Raw genomic sequence first — 19,170 nt, forward strand, 5'->3', positions numbered from 1 at the left:
ATTGATACGCTCAAATAGGACTTTGATTGGCTGATATATCAGGATGTCGGTATGTTTATTGACCAATGAGATTTACAGGTACAGTGTCCTGGTCTTTATCGTATTGTCTCATAAAACTAGGGGGATTGTCTCCTACATCACTGGATGGATTAACACAAGGCCTGTATAGCGATAGATTACTGGGACAGTAAGCGTTACCAACACAATGCCGATACTGACGTTGTCTAGCATTACTTCACTCTAAATAACTGCGTATTTACAAGCGAAAGCGTACAGCCCATTACACGGAAAGTCATCATATATGGATACAACACAATTCAATAATGTTCAATGTACCTGTGACATGGAGATTGAACTGATACTTTGTTCAGCCTTCATGCCGGTATGGTGCCGGGGTCTCGTATGAACTATTTGTCAAAGAGTTACGATGGTTCAATGGGGTAAACGAGTGTGTTTGTTAAATACGTATGACTGTAAGGCAGAGGCTGAAAAGGTATGGTGGCTGAGCGGAAATGAGATAAAGAGATATAATGGTTAAAGGAATAGTTAAATGTATGAAGTGGTGGTTAAACAGAAATTAAATAGATTATATGGCTAATGAAGGGTGGGAGGGTGTTAATATATATGGTAGTTAAGCAGAGGCTAAAAGGTATGGTTGTTTAGCGGAGGTTTAAGAAATACGATTAAGGGGTAGCTAAATATGCGCGCATATGCGCAGTATGATATCTACTCAACACTTGTGTGCTCCATTTCAAGTAGAGCATTTATATATACGCTCATTGTTTTCCTTTTTTTATTACCATTCCTACTGTATTGTTTTGTATTATTTTGTAATACAAGTCGTGTGCTTGGGTACTTACCAAATTATACGACAGGTAGGGCACCTATCAGGTATCTTTAGTCCGTTTAAATTATCTTCGTTATATTTACGATGGATTTGGTAAATTATTGATACATTGGAATTAATATGGAAGGGCTATGAAATACATATATAATAAATTAAATGACTTCCGTTGCAGAAATAATTAAATGGTGTAAACTGTAACAATAGAGACTGGATTCTGGGCTTATACACTCCAAAAATTAAATACTGATAGTTTCAGTCAATATAGTTCTATTTATGGTTAAAGGAGCGATTTAAGGATAGCGTACACCAATCCTGCCCATAGGTATATCTACCATGAGGGTTTGTAATCAGTAAGAATCTAAGTATGTTTTCAATACAAATCGCTCACTCAGTCATGACTTGACAAAGGAACCAGTCGGTCTTGAAACGATACGTACATTATAATGATAATAATAATCATTCGAGGCTCTTATATACCACTTTATAAACAAGCTAGTGAGAAGGGCGTCTCAAAGCGGTTCACAAATTAGTATCCGTGGTTATAGGTCCTTTGTAACCAGTCAATATCTTTCTCAACTCCCTGTGAAGCATACAGCCGGTGCTGCAATTTCGGAGCTCACAGCTAGCATTCAACAAGTTACCACTGCCCAACCACGTACTCATTTACAGCTGAGTAGACTGGAACAAGCGGAGTAAAGTATCTTGCTCAAAGATACAGCACAGTGTCCCGAAGTGACTCGAACCCGCAACCCGTCGGTCACGAGCCCGGTACTCTATATCATCACTAAACTACCGTGCCTCCGATATTGCATACACATTTTTTTTTTTTTTGAAATCACGATAATGTAAATCTGAACTTCCTTTAATACTTTTAGTAGAAAAATACCTTTCGGTGCACAATTACCACACGTGATAGTTATTGGGTAATAAAGTGTCTTCCACGACCAGTCTACTGTATTTACATGTACAGAGCTATCTGATCCCCTGTCAATACACAGCAGCAATCGTGATAACAATGGAATGCATGTTCAAAAGTAGCAGATACAATGATTTCTTCAATACCATCTAACGACAAAACCTACTTTTAAAAAGATAGGTTTTGAGAAAACCCCGTCAGACATTTCTGATAGACAACTTTAAACAAATAAATATAATATATTATATTCTGTAATGTAAACATTTTTTTCTAAATAACGTTTAATAGCAGGACGAGCATATTATTGTCTTCAACCAATGGTTAATAAAAAAAAGCCCATGATATATGATCTTGATCTAACGAGACACAGCACGGCTGTAGTTTGAATTGCATGACCATCTGAAAAAAATATACTCGGCGAGTTGGATAAATTAACAGTGCTTTGAGTGGTATCCATGAGACACACAGGTGTGTAAATATCCAGGTAGTGTAGTTTGGACTATTATTTGATACAGCACGTTCATAGAATCTAAATGAGTATCATGGTCTGTTTGGGATTTTGTGATCCGATTAAAAACCCGTATTCATGGGAAATTGAGGCATGCATCTGCACATTGGCATTGTTATTCATGAACAAACATAACGCTGCTTTGTGATACGATGATGTATCAGGATGTAGGTATGTTTATTGACCAATGGGATTAACGCGTACTGTTTCCTGGTGTTATTCACATTGAGATCTGTTTGACCTATACATGATATTATCAGATATCCTTGGCCTCGTTATGGGTTGATTTGCGTGTGTGATATTTTTAGAATAGGTCATTATTGGAACTATCACATATATCTGCCTGTGTCACGTCTCTAAGTCCTTACATTGGGGTCTCGAGTTGATAGGATGTTATCAAATGACCTGGATTGGAATTGTAGATTGTTGTATGAACCGCCCTCGCGTTGACAGGATTGGATATGTAGATTGTTGTATGATCTACGCTCGCGTTAACAGGATCGGATATGTAGATTGTTGTATGAGTAGATTCTTGAATGATCTGCCCTCGCGTTGACAAGATCGGATATGCAGATTGTTGTATGATCCGCCCTCGCGTTGACAGGACCGGATATGTAGATTGTTGTATGATCCGCCCTCGGGTTGACAGGATCCGTTTTGTAGATTGGTGTATGATCCGCCCTCGCGTTGACAGGATTGGATTTGTAGATTGTTGTATGATCCGCCCTCGCGTTGAGAGGACCGGATATGTAGATTGTTGTATGATCCGCCCTCGCTTTGACAGGATCGGATATGTAGATTGTTGTATGATCCGCCCTCGCGTTGACAGGATTGAATTTGTAGATTGTTGTATGATCCGCCTTCGCGTAGACAGGATAGAATTTTTTGATTCTTGTATGATCCGCCCTCGCGTAGACAGGATTGGATTTGTAGATTCTTGAATGATCTGCCCTCGCGTTGACAAGATCGGATATGCAGATTGTTGTACGATCCGCCCTCGCGTTGACAGGATCGGATATGTAGATTGTTGTATGATCCGCCCTCGAGTTGACAGAATCGGATTTGTAGATTGTTGCATGATCCGCCCTTGCGTTGACAGGATCGGATATGTAGATTGTTGTATGATCCGCCCTCGCGTAGACAGGATTGGATTTGTAGATTATTGTATGATCCGCCCTCGCGTTGACAGGATCGGATTTGTAGATTGTTGCATGATCCGCCCTCGCGTTGACAGGGTTGGATATGTAGATTGTTATATGATACGCCCTCACATTAACAGGATTGGATATGTAGATTGTTGAATGATCCGCCCTCGCGTTGACATGATTGGATATGTAAATTGTTGTATGATCCGCCCTCGCGTTGACAGGATCGGATATGTAGATTGTTGTATGATCAATCCTCGCGTTGACAGGATCGGATATGTAGATTGTTGTATGATCCGCCCTCGCGTTGACAGGATTGAATTTGTAGATTGTTGTATGATCCGCCCTCGCGTAGACAGGATTGGATTTGTAGATTATTATATGATCCGCCCTCGCGTTGGCAGGATCGGATATGTAGATTGTTGTATGATCCGCCCTCGCGTTGACAGGGTTGGATATGTAGATTGTTATATGATACGCCCTCACATAAACAGGATTGGATATGTAGATTGTTGAATGATCCGCCCTCGCGTTGACAGGATTGGATATGTAGATTGTTGTATGATCCACCCTCGCGTTGAGATGGTTGGATTTGTAGATTGTTGTATGATCCGCCCTCTCGTTGACAGGATCGGATATGTCGATTGTTGTATGATCCGCCCTCGCGTTGACAGGATCGGATATGTAGATTGTTGTATGATCCGCCCTCGCGTTGACAGGATCGGATATGTCGATTGCTGTATGATCCGCCCTCGCGTTGACAGGATCGGATAAGAAGTTTGTTGTATGATCCGCCCTTGCGTTGACAGGATCGGATATGTAGATTGTTGTATGATCCGCCCTCTCGTAGACAGGATTGGATTTGTAGATTCTTGTATGATCCGCCCTCTCGTTAACAGGATCGGATATGTAGATTGTTGTATGATCCGCCCTCTCGTTGACAGGATCGGATATGTAGATTGTTGTATGATCCGCCCTCGAGTTGACAGGATCGGATTTGTAGATTGTTGTATGATCCGCTCTCGCGTTGACAGGATCGGATATGTAGATTGTTGTATGATCCGCCCTCGCGTTGACAGGATCGGATATGTAGATTGTTGTATGATCCGCCCTCGAGTTGACAGGATCGGATTTGTAGATTGTTGTATGATCCGCTCTCGCGTTGACAGGATCGGATATGTAGATTGTTGTATGATCCGCCCTCGCGTTGACAGGATCGGATATGTAGATTGTTGTATGATCCGCCCTCGAGTTGACAGGATCGGATTTGTAGATTGTTGTATGATCCGCTCTCGCGTTGACAGGATCGGATATGTAGATTGTTGTATGATCCGCCCTCTCGTTGACAGGATCGGATATGTAGATTGTTGTATGATCCGCCCTCGAGTTGACAGGATCGGATTTGTAGATTGTTGTATGATCCGCTCTCGCGTTGACAGGATCGGATATGTAGATTGTTGTATGATACGCCCTCACATAAACAGGATTGGATATGTAGATTGTTGAATGATCCGCCCTCGCGTTGACAGGATTGGATATGTGGATTGTTGTATGATCCACCCTCGTGTTGAGATGGTTGGATTTGTAGATTGTTGTATGATCCGCCCTCTCGTTGACAGGATCGGATATGTCGATTGTTGTATGATCCGCCCTCGCGTTGACAGGATCGGATATGTAGATTGTTGTATGATCCGCCCTCGCGTTGACATGATCGGATTTGTAGATTTTTGATCCGCCCTCGCGTTTACAGGAACGGATATGTAGATTGTTGTATGATCCGCCTTCGCGTTGATAGGATCGGATATGTCGATTGTTGTATGATCAATCCTCGCGTTGACAGGATCGGATAAGAAGTTTGTGGTATGATCCGCCCTTGCGTTGACAGGATCGGATATGTAGATTGTTGTATGAACTGACCTCGAGTTGACAGGATCGGATTTGTAGATTGGTGTATGATCCGCCTTCGCGTTGATAGTATCGGATATGTCGATTGTTGTATGATCCGCCCTTTGACAGGATCGGATAAGAAGTTTGTGGTATGAACCGCCCTTGCGTTGACAGGATCGGATATGTAGATTGTTGTATGATCCGCCCTCGCTTTGACATGATCGGATATGAAGATTGTTGTATGATCCGCCCTCGCGTTGACAGGATTGGATATGTAGATTGTTGTATGACCCAACCTCGCGTTGACAGGATTGAATTTGTAGATTGTTGTATGATCCGCCTTCGCGTAGACAGGATAGAATTTTTTGATTCTTGTATGATCCGCCCTCGCGTAGACAGGATTGGATTTGTAGATTCTTGAATGATCTGCCCTCGCGTTGACAAGATCGGATATGCAGATTGTTGTACGATCCGCCCTCGCGTTGACAGGATCGGATATGTAGATTGTTGTATGAACTGACCTCGAGTTGACAGGATCGGATATATGAGATTGTTGTATGATCCGTCCTCGCGTTGACAGGTTCGGATATGTAGATCGTTGTATGATAACCTCTTACATCAAAACAATAATATTACCTCAATATAATTTATGATAATTATCAGTCAGAGGCGTTGTTGCCTTTACCCACATGCACATGGTAGCTCGGGACCGTTTGTTTATTAAATGTAACATTTTCGGGTTTAAATCCTGGCGGACTTGCAAATGTTTATGCGAGCCTTGCAAGGCTTTGTCAAGGCTTGCCTGAAAGCAGCATCAGATCAACCGTTTTAACGAAAACGGCCCAGGTAAGAATAGGATGACTAGTTACGGGGACATAAGATACCCACCCTAGTTCTATACCTATCTGGGCTGACCGCTCCTTTTTTAAGACGACGCGTATGCTACAATCCATGCATTGCGTTATGATGTTGTCTACTTGTAAACACTCCAGGTACAAACAACCCGGATTTCCGCAAGGACATGTAATGGGATGACTGAATCATTAAAAAAACCCACAAGAACAGCCTTCCTTAGCAATTTGGAATTTAAAACATATCTGATAAACTGTTTACCGATTTTATCTCGGCATGAAATTTGATAATAAGATTGATGTTTTCTCCACTAGTGTCCACAAGAGGAATTGTATGACATAATAGAACACGGAACTGTTAAACTGGGGGTCTGACAGTACGCAGGAACTACACGGGACTTGAACCGGTACAAACCTGATGTTTATCTTCTTTTAATGTCTGAGATAGGTGGGTAGAAATATGTAGATATGTAAATTTGTTATCCTTAGATTATAACACATATTGACTTGTTCCAACAGTTTTATAACTTATATAAGTGTTATCGATAGATTATAACACATGACAACTAGCTAAATAAATGTTACCCTCAGATTATAACACATGATAATTAGCTAAATAAATGTTACCCTTAGATTATAACACATGTCAACTAGTAAAATAAGTGTTATATCTAGATTATAACACGTAAGAAGTATTTATATAAGTGTTATCTTTAGATTATAACACATTCAACTAGTTATATAACTGTTATCCCTAGATAACAACACACGTCAACTAGTTATATAAGTGTTATCCCTAGATAATAATACATATTGACTAGTTATTTAAGTGCTTTGACACAAATCAACTCTTGGCCCTAAATGACTCGCATTGTCGATGGGCCGTTAAACAATACAAAAACCAAAAAACCACCACATCAACTCGTTATTTGAGTGTTATCCTTGGATTAGAACATATCAAGTAGCGATATAAGTGTCCCATCCTTAGATTATCTGTCCCCGGGAACCTGTCAATAGTTCAAGGATCTTTGGCAGAAGTTTGTCGCTCAAGTGAGTGATACATAACCACAAAAATGTCAGACAACAGTACGGTGATCAGCTGATCATGATGTCACACCTGCATGTGTCATCCGCTACGTTGTTTCTTGGGTTTTGTTGTACTAACACCACAATGTAAGGAAACACGCCATCGTTGTTCGTTAAGAAAGATCGTACCATAACGATACAACTTCCCTTAATTCTCCTGACATAAACACGGACCCTGTACACAGTACAACCTGTCACAACAGTAACAAGATAAACTTTCGGAATTCTTTATTGTCATTGTTAATGTAAATCGTATCAAGTTACATGTTAAAACCATTATCTTACATTAAAATCAACAAAAACGATATCAGTTCAACATGAAATAACAAGATTTAAGAAAAATAAAATATCAAATTGCATTCATTAGGTGAACAAGTGAAATGTTCAATATCAAATCAGGTTCAAAATTACCGTGTGTATAGACAAAATTAAACTATTACTGCAATTTGGATGTATACAACCATTTGTTAAAGAAAATAGTCCCTATAAATTTTATCGAGGGAGACAAAACGTATCAGTGAAATCCGGCTGGGGACATGCCGAACAACACCATGAAGTAAAATTATCATTCGCCATATCTGGAATGTATCTGTGTTAAAATAATACTAAAATTTTACCAAGGATGTGTCGGTGAATCAACACTAGCAAGATTTTACCAGGGGATGTGTCGGTGTATAAACACTAGTAAGATTTTACCAGGGGATTTATTGATAAAATCGTTCTAGTAAGATTATTACCAGGGGATGTCTTGGTGTGAAAATACTAATAAGAATTTACCAGGGGATGTCTCGGTGTAAAAATACTAATGAGAATTTACCGGGGAATGTCTCGGTGTAAAATTACTAACAAGAACTTACAAGGGGATTTCCCGGTATAGATGCATGCACAGGTATGAATTTACCAGGGGATGTCTCGGTGTAGAAAAACTAGTAAGAAATACTATTGTAATGTTTTACCTGGGGATATCTCGGTGCAGACATACTATTGTAATGTTTTACCTGGGGATGTTTCGGTGTAGAAATACTATTGTAATGTTTTACCTGGGGATGTCTCGGTGCAGAAATACTATTGTAATGTTTTACCTGGGGATGTCTCGGTGCAGACATACTATTGTAATGTTTTACCTGGGGATGTCTCGGTGCAGACATACTATTGTAATGTTTTACCTGGGGATGTCTCGGTGCAGAAATACTATTGTAATGTTTTACCTTGGGATGTCTCGGTACAGAAATACTATTGTAATGTTTTACCTGGGGATGTCTCGGTGCAGACATACTATTATAATGTTTTACCTGGGGATGTCTCGGTGCAGAAATACTATTGTAATGTTTTACCTGGGGATGTCTCGGTGCAGACATACTATTATAATGTTTTACCTGGGGATGTCTCGGTGTAGAAATACTATTGTAATGTTTTACCCGGGGATGTCTCGGTGCAGACATACTATTGTAATGTTTTACCTGGGGATGTCTCGGTGTAGAAATACTAGTAAGAAATACTATTGTAATGTTTTACCGGGGGATGTCTCGGTGCAGACATACAATTGTAATGTTTTACCTGGGGATGTCTCGGTGCAGAAATACTATTGTAATGTTTTACCTGGGGATCTCTCGGTGCAGATATACTATTGTAATGTTTTACCTGGGGATGGCTCGGTGCAGACATACTATTGTAATGTTTTCCCTGGGGATGTCTCGGTGCAGATATACTATTGTAATGTTTTACCTGGGGATGGCTCGGTGCAGACATACTATTGTAATGTTTTCCCTGGGGATGTCTCGGTGCAGACATACCATTGTAATGTTTTACCTGGGGATGTCTCGATGCAGACATACTACTGTAATGTTTTACCTGGGGATGTCTCGGTGTAGAAATACTAGTAAGAAATACTATTGTAATGTTTTACCTGGGGATGTCTCGGTGCAGACATAATATTGTAATGTTTTACCTGGGGATGTCTCGGTGCAGAAATACTACTGTAATGTTTTACCTGGGGATGTCTCGGTGCAGACATACTATTGTAATGTTTTCCCTGGGGATGTCTCGGTGCAGAAATACTATTGTAATGTTTTACCTGGGGATGTCTCGGTGTAGAAATACCATTGTAATGTTTTACCAGGGGATGTCTCGGTGCAGACATACTTGCATGCTTTTTGGAAACCTCATTGGTGGTTCTTATCATGCAATGCCAGCTTTCAGAGAGAATTGGCTCTAAAAGGCGTTTGGAGAAAACTTGTAAATACCCAGAATAATGTACACGGGACCTGTACAGTGCAGCTCGTACACTTCTGTTGATTATGACAGTGAACCTTTGTTAAAAGAAAAATGAAGTACTGGAAAGCTCACCTAAATAATAATTCTAAAAACTTTCCCGAACTCGTGTCGATCAGGACGGTGTCGATTGGCGCCTGTAATACGACACTAGTGATGAAGGGCGAGGTAGATTTACGTCAATCTCGTCTTTCTCATTAAATATACATATTATACAATTGGGGAATGGTGTGTTTACATCCGATACTCATCATCAGCGTCCTCTATTGGTGGTATGTTGTGCCAGGAGAGGTGGTTCATCAAATACGTCATCTCCTGCAGCGATGTCTTCACGTGCGCTTTATTTCAATTTTTATCGTATGTGAAAAGTAAAAACTATTCATTATATCGTTTCTATACAATCAGGCATTACATGTGTAATCTGTCAGTGTCAGTCATATCTCTATACAAGTTTTAGAAGACTGGTCTTGCCTCCTATAATCCATTCTCGACTTATTCGCTAGAACGGCTGCAGCAGCTGACTTCAACCCTGAAAGAGATGTTCAATTTTTCAATACTTATATAGTGCTAATTGAGTCTCCGTCTTTAGTAAAAAACAATAAACACAGGATTCCAAAATCTTCTCAAAAAGTGAGGAAGGCGATGTCTCGGTTTAGAAATACTAGTTAGGTTTTACCAGGGGTTGTCTCGGTTTAGAAATACTAGTTAGGTTTTACCAGGGGTTGTCTCGGTTTAGAAATACTAGTTAGGTTTTACCAGGGGATGTCTCAGTTTAAAAATACTAGTTAGGTTTTACCAGGGGATGTCTCGGTTTAGAAATACTAGTTAGGTTTTACCAGGGGTTGTCTCGGTTTAGAAATACTAGTTAGGTTTTACCAGGGGTTGTCTCGGTTTAAAAATACTAGTTAGGTTTTACCGGGGGATGCCTCGGTTTAGAAATATCAATAAGGTTTTACCAGGGGATATCTCGGTTTAGAAAAACTAGTTAGGTTTTTCCAGGGGACGTCTCGGTTTAGACATTTTAGTTAGGTTTTACCAGGGGAATGATTCGATTTAAATGCTAGCAATGCTTTACCAAGGAGCAAAACAAACGCATCTTATTCACAATTAAGTCAATAATGATTACCAAGGGTTCGGTCAACTGTTGTGAGAGCTTTTCTATAAATAGATCTGTTGTTGCCTATCAGACAAACTTGTTCGTTAGAGATATAGTTTGGGAACAATATTGATGTTATGTAAATCTGACGGTCAGATCATTACCCTGTGGCCATTTTCGTATTAACTACGATATCTCTTTAGGTGATTTTTCCGTTTTCGAAACAATTATTTAATGAGGATACCCGAAGGTTCGCCTACTTTTGTATGTGTGTAAAGCAACAACAATGTTAACAACAATACAGTGATAATGTCGTTCAATTCTGTGTATACGTGCTTGACTAAGAGAAAAGACAGTCACCGCTACTATCCAACCATTTAGTATATTTATCTAAATTTTGATCAATCCATTTCCATTAACAATGAAATACCTAGACAAGGACATCTGATACATGTAGTTGTGACGCTTGTCAACGAACTTGACAATCTGTCAGTTTCACCTCCATTGGCGTCAATCATCCTAATGAACTAGGAAGTCCTATATACACTATCTCGGCTACTGGTTGTTACATGCTAAGCAACACGCTATACAGATAACCTATTAAGCTGGTCCGTACACATACTAGGAATACGTTACAAGTTGGTCAATACACATATTAGGATGACGTAGTAAGTTGTTCCAGACACATACTAGGATGACGTAGTAAGTTGTTCCAGACACATACTAAGTTGACGTAGTAAGTTGGTCCAGACACATACTAGGATGACGTAGTAAGTTGGTCCAGACACATACTAGGATGACGTAGTAAGTTGGTCAATACACATACTAGGATGACGTAGTAAGTTGTTCCAGACACATACTAGGATGACGTAGTAAGTTGGTCAAGACACATACTAAAATGACGTAGTAAGTTGGTCCTGCCACACATACTAAGATGACATAGTAAGTTGGTTCAGACACATACAAGGGTGACATAGTAAGTTGGTCAAGACACATACTAGGATGACGTAGTAAGTTGGTCGAGCGAGACATACTAGGATGACGTAGTAAGCTGTTCCAGCCTGACATACTTCGATGACGTAGTAAGCTGGTCCAGCCTGACATACTTCGATGACGTAGTAAGCTGGTCCAGCGAGACATACTAGGATGACGTAGTAAGTTGGTCGAGCGAGACATACTAGGATGACGTACTACGTTGGTCGAGCCACATATATTAGGATGACGTAGTAAGTTGGTCAAGCCACACATACAAGGATGACGTAGTAAGTTGGTCCAGCAACACATACAAGGATGACGTAGTAAGTTGGTCGAGCGAGACATACTAGGATGACGTACTACGTTGGTCGAGCCACATATGTTAGGATGACGTAGTAAGTTGGTCAAGCCACACATACAAGGATGACGTAGTAGGCTGCTGTTGCGACATAATACATCTAGTCAGCTTTTTGTCATCACTGTTACTAAGCTAGTAAAGTTTGGTCACCTTGACGACGACCAGAACATAACATTTAATAACTCACCGGAAACGCGATATTGATAAACAAAAATGCTAAAGTCGTTGTGATGCTGTATATGTTTCATTTCCTTTTCATCATCAATGATTCACACACACGCTGATCAGGGTAATAAATAATGTAGCATCCTTCTGCCTTTCCGTTTCGTTGTTTGTCGACTAATCACTGCTGTAGAGTAATATAATCACATCCGCCTTGTTAAACAGCACTGTTCCCGTCTGGTCTTCACCCAGACAACACCATTACCGGGGAATCTGCCTTTCTGTTAAAGGATGAGGTGGTTTTTTTTTACGGTAGTAGCAAAATCATCGGTTTTTACAATCAAACTAGAGTGGAGAGACATTCAGTGTCCAAAAATGTGCTCTATATGTGTAACGTAGATAGATCTATAGAACAAACCAACTGTTCACTCATTGTACATATGTGACTACGATGTATAGAACAAACCAACTGTTCACTCATTGTACATATGTGACTACGATGTATAGAACAAACCAACTGTTCACTCATTGTACATATGTGACTACGATGTATAGAACAAACCAACTGTTCACTCATTGTACATATGTGACTACGATGTATAGAACAAACCAACTGTTCACTCATTGTACATATGTGACTACGATGTATAGAACAAACCAACTGTTCACTCATTGTACATATGTGACTACGATGTATAGAACAAACCAACTGTTCACTCATTGTACATATGTGACTACGATGTATAGAACAAACCAACTGTTCACTCATTGTACATATGTGACTACGATGTATAGAACAAACCAACTGTTCACTCATTGTACATATGTGACTACGATGTATAGAACAAACCAACTGTTCACTCATTGTACATATGTGACTACGATGTATAGAACAAACCAACTGTTCACTCATTGTACATATGTGACTACGATGTATAGAACAAACCAACTGTTCACTCATTGTACATATGTGACTACGATGTATAGAACAAACCAACTGTTCACTCATTGTACATATGTGACTACGATGTATAGAACAAACCAACTGTTCACTCATTGTACATATGTGACTACGATGTATAGAACAAACCAACTGTTCACTCATTGTACATATGTGACTACGATGTATAAAACAAACCAACAGTTCACTCATTGTACATATGTGACTACGATGTATAGAACAAACCAACTGTTCACCCATTGTACATATGTGACTACGATGTATAGAACAAACCAACTGTTCACTCATTGTACATATTTGATTACGATATATAGAACAAACCAACAGTTCACTCATTGTACATATATGACTACGATGTATAGAACAAACCAACTGTTCACTCATTGTACATATGTGACTACGATGTATAGAACAAACCAACTGTTCACTCATTGTACATATGTGACTACGATGTATAGAACAAACCAACTGTTCACTCATTGTACATATGTGACTACGATGTATAGAACAAACCAACTGTTCACTCATTGTACATATGTGACTACGATGTATAGAACAAACCAACTGTTCACTCATTGTACATATGTGACTACGATGTATAGAACAAACCAACTGTTCACTCATTGTACATATGTGACTACGATGTATAGAACAAACCAACTGTTCACTCATTGTACATATGTGACTACGATGTATAGAACAAACCAACTGTTCACTCATTGTACATATGTGACTACGATGTATAGAACAAACCAACTGTTCACTCATTGTACATATGTGACTACGATGTATAGAACAAACCAACTGTTCACTCATTGTACATATGTGACTACGATGTATAGAACAAACCAACTGTTCACTCATTGTACATATGTGACTACGATGTATAGAACAAACCAACTGTTCACTCATTGTACATATGTGACTACGATGTATAGAACAAACCAACTGTTCACTCATTGTACATATGTGACTACGATGTATAGAACAAACCAACTGTTCACTCATTGTACATATGTGACTACGATGTATAGAACAAACCAACTGTTCACTCATTGTACATATGTGACTACGATGTATAGAACAAACCAACTGTTCACTCATTGTACATATGTGACTACGATGTATAGAACAAACCAACTGTTCACTCATTGTACATATGTGACTACGATGTATAGAACAAACCAACTGTTCACTCATTGTACATATGTGACTACGATGTATAGAACAAACCAACTGTTCACTCATTGTACATATGTGACTACGATGTATAGAACAAACCAACTGTTCACTCATTGTACATATGCGACTACGATGTATAAAACAAACCAACAGTTCACTCATTGTACATATTTGACAACGATGTATAGAACAAACCAACTGTTCACTCATTGTACATATGTGACTACGATGTATTGAACACACATTTGTATCGTTATGAAACTGCTTTATCTACAAAGAAAATTATGTAAGACATTTTATTGATGTAAAATATGTTCGTGTATATTTTTGAGACAGTCTGCTACGTGTGTAATCCAGGACTGAATATGGTTGTGATATTGTTTTGTTTTTTTAGACATATCTTTCTAAGATTCATTTGATTCATGTTGACATTGTTTACCTGTGTAAGGCATGTTTTGTATGGTTGTGAGGTTGTTTACCTGTGTAAAACATGTGTCTGTATGGTTGTGACATTGTTTACCTGTGTAAGTCATGTGTCTATTTAGACATATCTTTCTAAGATTTATGTGTATCATGGTGACATTTTTACCTGTATAAGACGTGTTTTTATATGGTTGTGATCTTGATTACCTGTGTAAGTCATGTGTCTGTATGGTTGTGACATTTTCACCTGTATAAGACATGTTTTTATATGGTTGTGACCTTGATTACCAGTATAAGACATGTTTTTATATGGTTGTGACCTTGATTACCTGTGTAAGTCATGTGTCTGTATGGTTGTGACATTGTTTACCTGTGCAAGTCATGTGTCTGTATGGTTGTGACATTGTTTACCTGTGTAAGTCATGTGTCTGTATGGTTGTGACATTGTTTCCCTGTGTAAGTCATGTGTCTGTATGGTTGTGACATTGTTTACCTGTGTAGGACATGTGTCTATATGGTTGTGACATTGTTTACCTGTGTACGTCATGTGTCTGTATGGTTTTGACATTGTTTACCTGTGTAGGACATGTGTCTGTATGGTTGTGACATTGTTTACCTGTGTAAGTCATGTGTCTGTATGGTTGTGGCATTGTTTACCTGTATAAGACATGTGTCTGTATGGTTGTGACATTGCTTATCTGTTTAAGTCATGTGTATGTATGGTTGTGACATTGTTTACCTATGTAAGTCATGTGTCTGTATGGTTGTGCCATTGTTTACCTGTGTAAGTCATGTGTCTGTATGGTTGTGATATGTTTACCTGTATAAGACATGTTTTTATATTGTTGTTACCTTGATTACCCGTATAAGACATGTTTTTATATGGTTGTGACCTTGATTACCTGTGTAAGTCATGTGTCTATATGGTTTTGACATTGTTTATCTGTGTAAGTCATGTGTCTGTATGGTTGTGACATTGTTTACCTGTGTAAGACATGTGTCTGTATGGTTGTGATATTGTTTACCTGTGTAAGTCATGTGTCTGTATGGTTGTCACATTGTTTACCTGTGTAGGACATGTGTATGTAAGGTTTTGACATTGTTTACCTGTGTAAGACATGTGTATGTAAGGTTTTGACATTGTTTACCTGTGTAAGACATGTGTCTGTGTGGTTGTGATATTGTTTACCTGTGTAAGTCATGGGTCTGTATGGTTGTGACATTGTTTACCTGAGTAAGACCTGTTGTTATATTGTTGTGACATTGGCTACCTGTGTAAGACATGTTTTCCATGGTTGCGACATTGTATTCCTGTGTAAGACCTCTTGTTATATTGTTGCGACATTGTTTACCTGTGTAAGACATGTTTTCCATGGTTGCGACATTGTTTACCTGTGTAAGACCTCTTGTTATATTGTTGCGACATTGTTTACCTGTGTAAGACATGTTTTCCATGGTTGCGACATTGTATACCTGTGTAAGACCTGTTGTTATATTGTTGCGACATTGTTTACCTGTGTAAGACCTCTTGTTATATTGTTGCGACATTGTTTACCTGTGTAAGACCTCTTGTTATATTGTTGCGACATTGTTTACCTGTGTAAGACCTCTTGTTATATTGTTGCGACATTGTTTACCTGTGTAAGACATGTTTTCCATGGTTGCGACATTGTATTCCTGTGTAAGACCTCTTGTTATATTGTTGCGACATTGTTTACCTGTGTAAGACCTCTTGTTATATTGTTGCGACATTGTTTACCTGTGTAAGACCTGTTGTTATATTGTTGCGACATTGTTTACCTGTGTAAGACATGTTTTCCATGGTTGCGACATTGTATTCCTGTGTAGACCTGTTGTTATATTGTTGCGACATTGTTTACCTGTGTAAGACATGTGTCTGTATGGTTGTGACATTGTTTACCTGTGTAAGACCTGTTGTTATATTGTTGTGACATTGGCTACCTGTGTAAGACATGTTTTCCATGGTTGCGACATTGTATACCTGTGTAAGACCTGTTGTTATATTGTTGCGACATTGAATACCTGTGTAAGACATGTTTTCTATGGTTGCGACATTGTTTACCTGTGTAAGACCTGTTGTTATATTGTTGCGACATTGTTTACCTGTGTAAGACATGTTTTCCATGGTTGTGACATTGTTAACCTGTGTAAGTCATGTGTCTGTATGATTGTGACATTGTTTACCTGTGTAAGTCATGTGTCTGTATGGTTGTGACATTGTTTACCTTTGTAAGTCATATGTCTGTATGGTTGTGAGATTGTTTACCTGTGTAAGACATGTTTTCCATGGTTGTGACATTGTTCACCTGTGTCAGACGTTTTTTATCGTCGTTGCATTGTGAAATCATTCCTAACATATATTTGTTATTATTGTAGGCGTACTGACGTGCACTCGGGGCCACGCCTGACGATGTTGGAAAGTGTCGACAGACTAATGCCGGAATTAGAAGCTGACTTCCTGCACAAAATCACACCCGAGGAATTCTGGGAAATCTATCAGGACTTGAAACAAAGGGATTACCTATCCATATGAATCATGAAGACTTAATGTGTGATAACGAAGACTTAATAGTATATATACGCTAATTGGTGCTCCTTTACCGGCGTCATGCCATGTGGAATTTACCGTAGATACATTGTATAACATATCACTTTAGGTATCACTACGTTATATCAACATGCCCTACCCTTAAATATCAACATGCCCTACCCTTAAATATCAACATGCCCTACCCTTAAGTATCAACATGCCCTACCCTTAAATATCAACATGCCCTACCCTTAAATATCAACATGCCCTACCCTTAAATATCAACATGCCCTACCCTTAAGTATCACTACGTTATATCAGCATGCCCTACCCTTAAGTATCACTTAGAACAACAACGCAATAATCAAACATCAACATCATCAACAACGATTTCTTGCTAACTTCAGAATCTCCGGAGTAAATGTCTTAAATGCTTTAGAACGAGAGAAAAAACTGTACACATACGGAGGTTGTCATTCTAAGTTATGTGTACGAATACAAAGATCGATGATATAGTGACATATCGGAGATAAAGCGACATCACATTAGTTCAGCATTGCTGTTCACCTTTCTATAATATACCGGATGCGTGTGACGATAGTAATAACATGATGTCCCCTATGACCGTGTTAAGACTAGGTAGGAGTTCCTTTTAGACATGACGTCATTGTGTGATGATTACCCTGCTTATGTTATGACGTCATTTAAAGGGTGTTTTCAAATAGTGTGTACGATTACCTCGTTTTTCATGTGACGTCGATGCATGCGATTTTTTTGTATGATTATCGTATTTATCCTTTGACATAGTAAGATACGATTTTATTGTGTCTTTTATCCGATAACGTCATACATTTACGATACGACTTTATTGTGTATATTTACCTGTTTATAATATGACGTTATTAGATAAATACTTCATTGTGTTTTTTCATCTGATGACGTCATTAGATACGATTTTCTTCTGTATGTTTACTCTTTTTATCCAGTGACGTCATTTGATAATATCTTATTGTGTCTTTTAATCTAATAACGTCATAAGATACGATTTTATTACTTTGTTTATCAAATGACGTCATTAGATCATAACTTATTGTGTCCTTTTATCTTATAACGTCATCAGATACGACGATTTTATTGTGTATGTTTACTTTGTTTATCCAGTGATGTTATGAGCTAGCATTGTATTGAGACGGGGTAACGTATCGCCGACCGTGTCTACTGTATGCCTGACTTAGACCCCTTTGTTTAGTCATTAATGACGTGTTGTGTCGTGTTGGTCGTTTCGCTTTAGTTAATGTTAACCTTGCACTGCTATGTTTGTAAATCAGAAGTACCATACATTTAATCCTATGAACGCTTTTAATTTTATAAATCTGTTCAGAATAGAAGCATGTTCTGTTTTTTCATTGAATATTTACTCGTGAGGCGGAATACAATAGCGTCATTCCTCCTGTTATACTCCTAACCGATCGGATAAATAAACATTAAGTATAAATATTGCGTCACCATCCATATGTATGGTGCTATATCTCCTTAAACAATCACACGTTGAATACAACCACTTTGTCTAATGTCAGAAGAAATCCAGTTATTGTATTAACAGTTGTATTAGTTGTAAATTGGTAAGAGATTATAGTTATAGTTATGTTACATGTTTAATGTAGGAAGCCTCCCAAAGGTTGAGTCCATAGTCATACGAACGCCAGTGGTGTTACCGCATGTACGTCATTTGGTCACGACGCCATTTTTACAACTGCCAATGTGACGCTTGGAACCTCGCTTTAAATAACACAATGAGTAGCATTGAATCAATCACTCAGATGACAAAGAATGTTGGAGTGCTGTTCAATCAATATTGTTTCATTGAACACACACACAAAAAAACACATCCATAATCAGAACAAAATCCTTCAACTAAATTACCCATTGGTAAATCATATTTACGTTCAAA

At 38.7% G+C, this 19,170-nt stretch overlaps 1 protein-coding gene across 4 annotated transcripts in view; it reads left to right on the forward strand.

Moving 5' to 3' along the window:
• The window catches only part of LOC110449722, a 65,494-nt gene extending 46,887 nt beyond the window's left edge, over positions 1–18,607 (forward strand). For all 4 annotated transcript variants that reach the window (XM_021496768.1, XM_021496767.1, XM_021496769.1 and 1 more), the window contains one exon: positions 17,066–18,607. In XM_021496768.1, coding sequence (XP_021352443.1) covers positions 17,066–17,222 — 157 coding nt within the window. In that variant the 3' untranslated portion in view covers positions 17,223–18,607. The remainder of the gene's footprint in view (positions 1–17,065) is intronic.
• The last annotated feature ends 563 nt before the right edge of the window (positions 18,608–19,170 follow it).

The sequence above is a fragment of the Mizuhopecten yessoensis genome, unplaced genomic scaffold (genome assembly GCF_002113885.1).
Source record: "Mizuhopecten yessoensis strain PY_sf001 unplaced genomic scaffold, ASM211388v2 scaffold4805, whole genome shotgun sequence".
NCBI classification, from domain to species: Eukaryota; Metazoa; Mollusca; class Bivalvia; order Pectinida; family Pectinidae; genus Mizuhopecten; species Mizuhopecten yessoensis.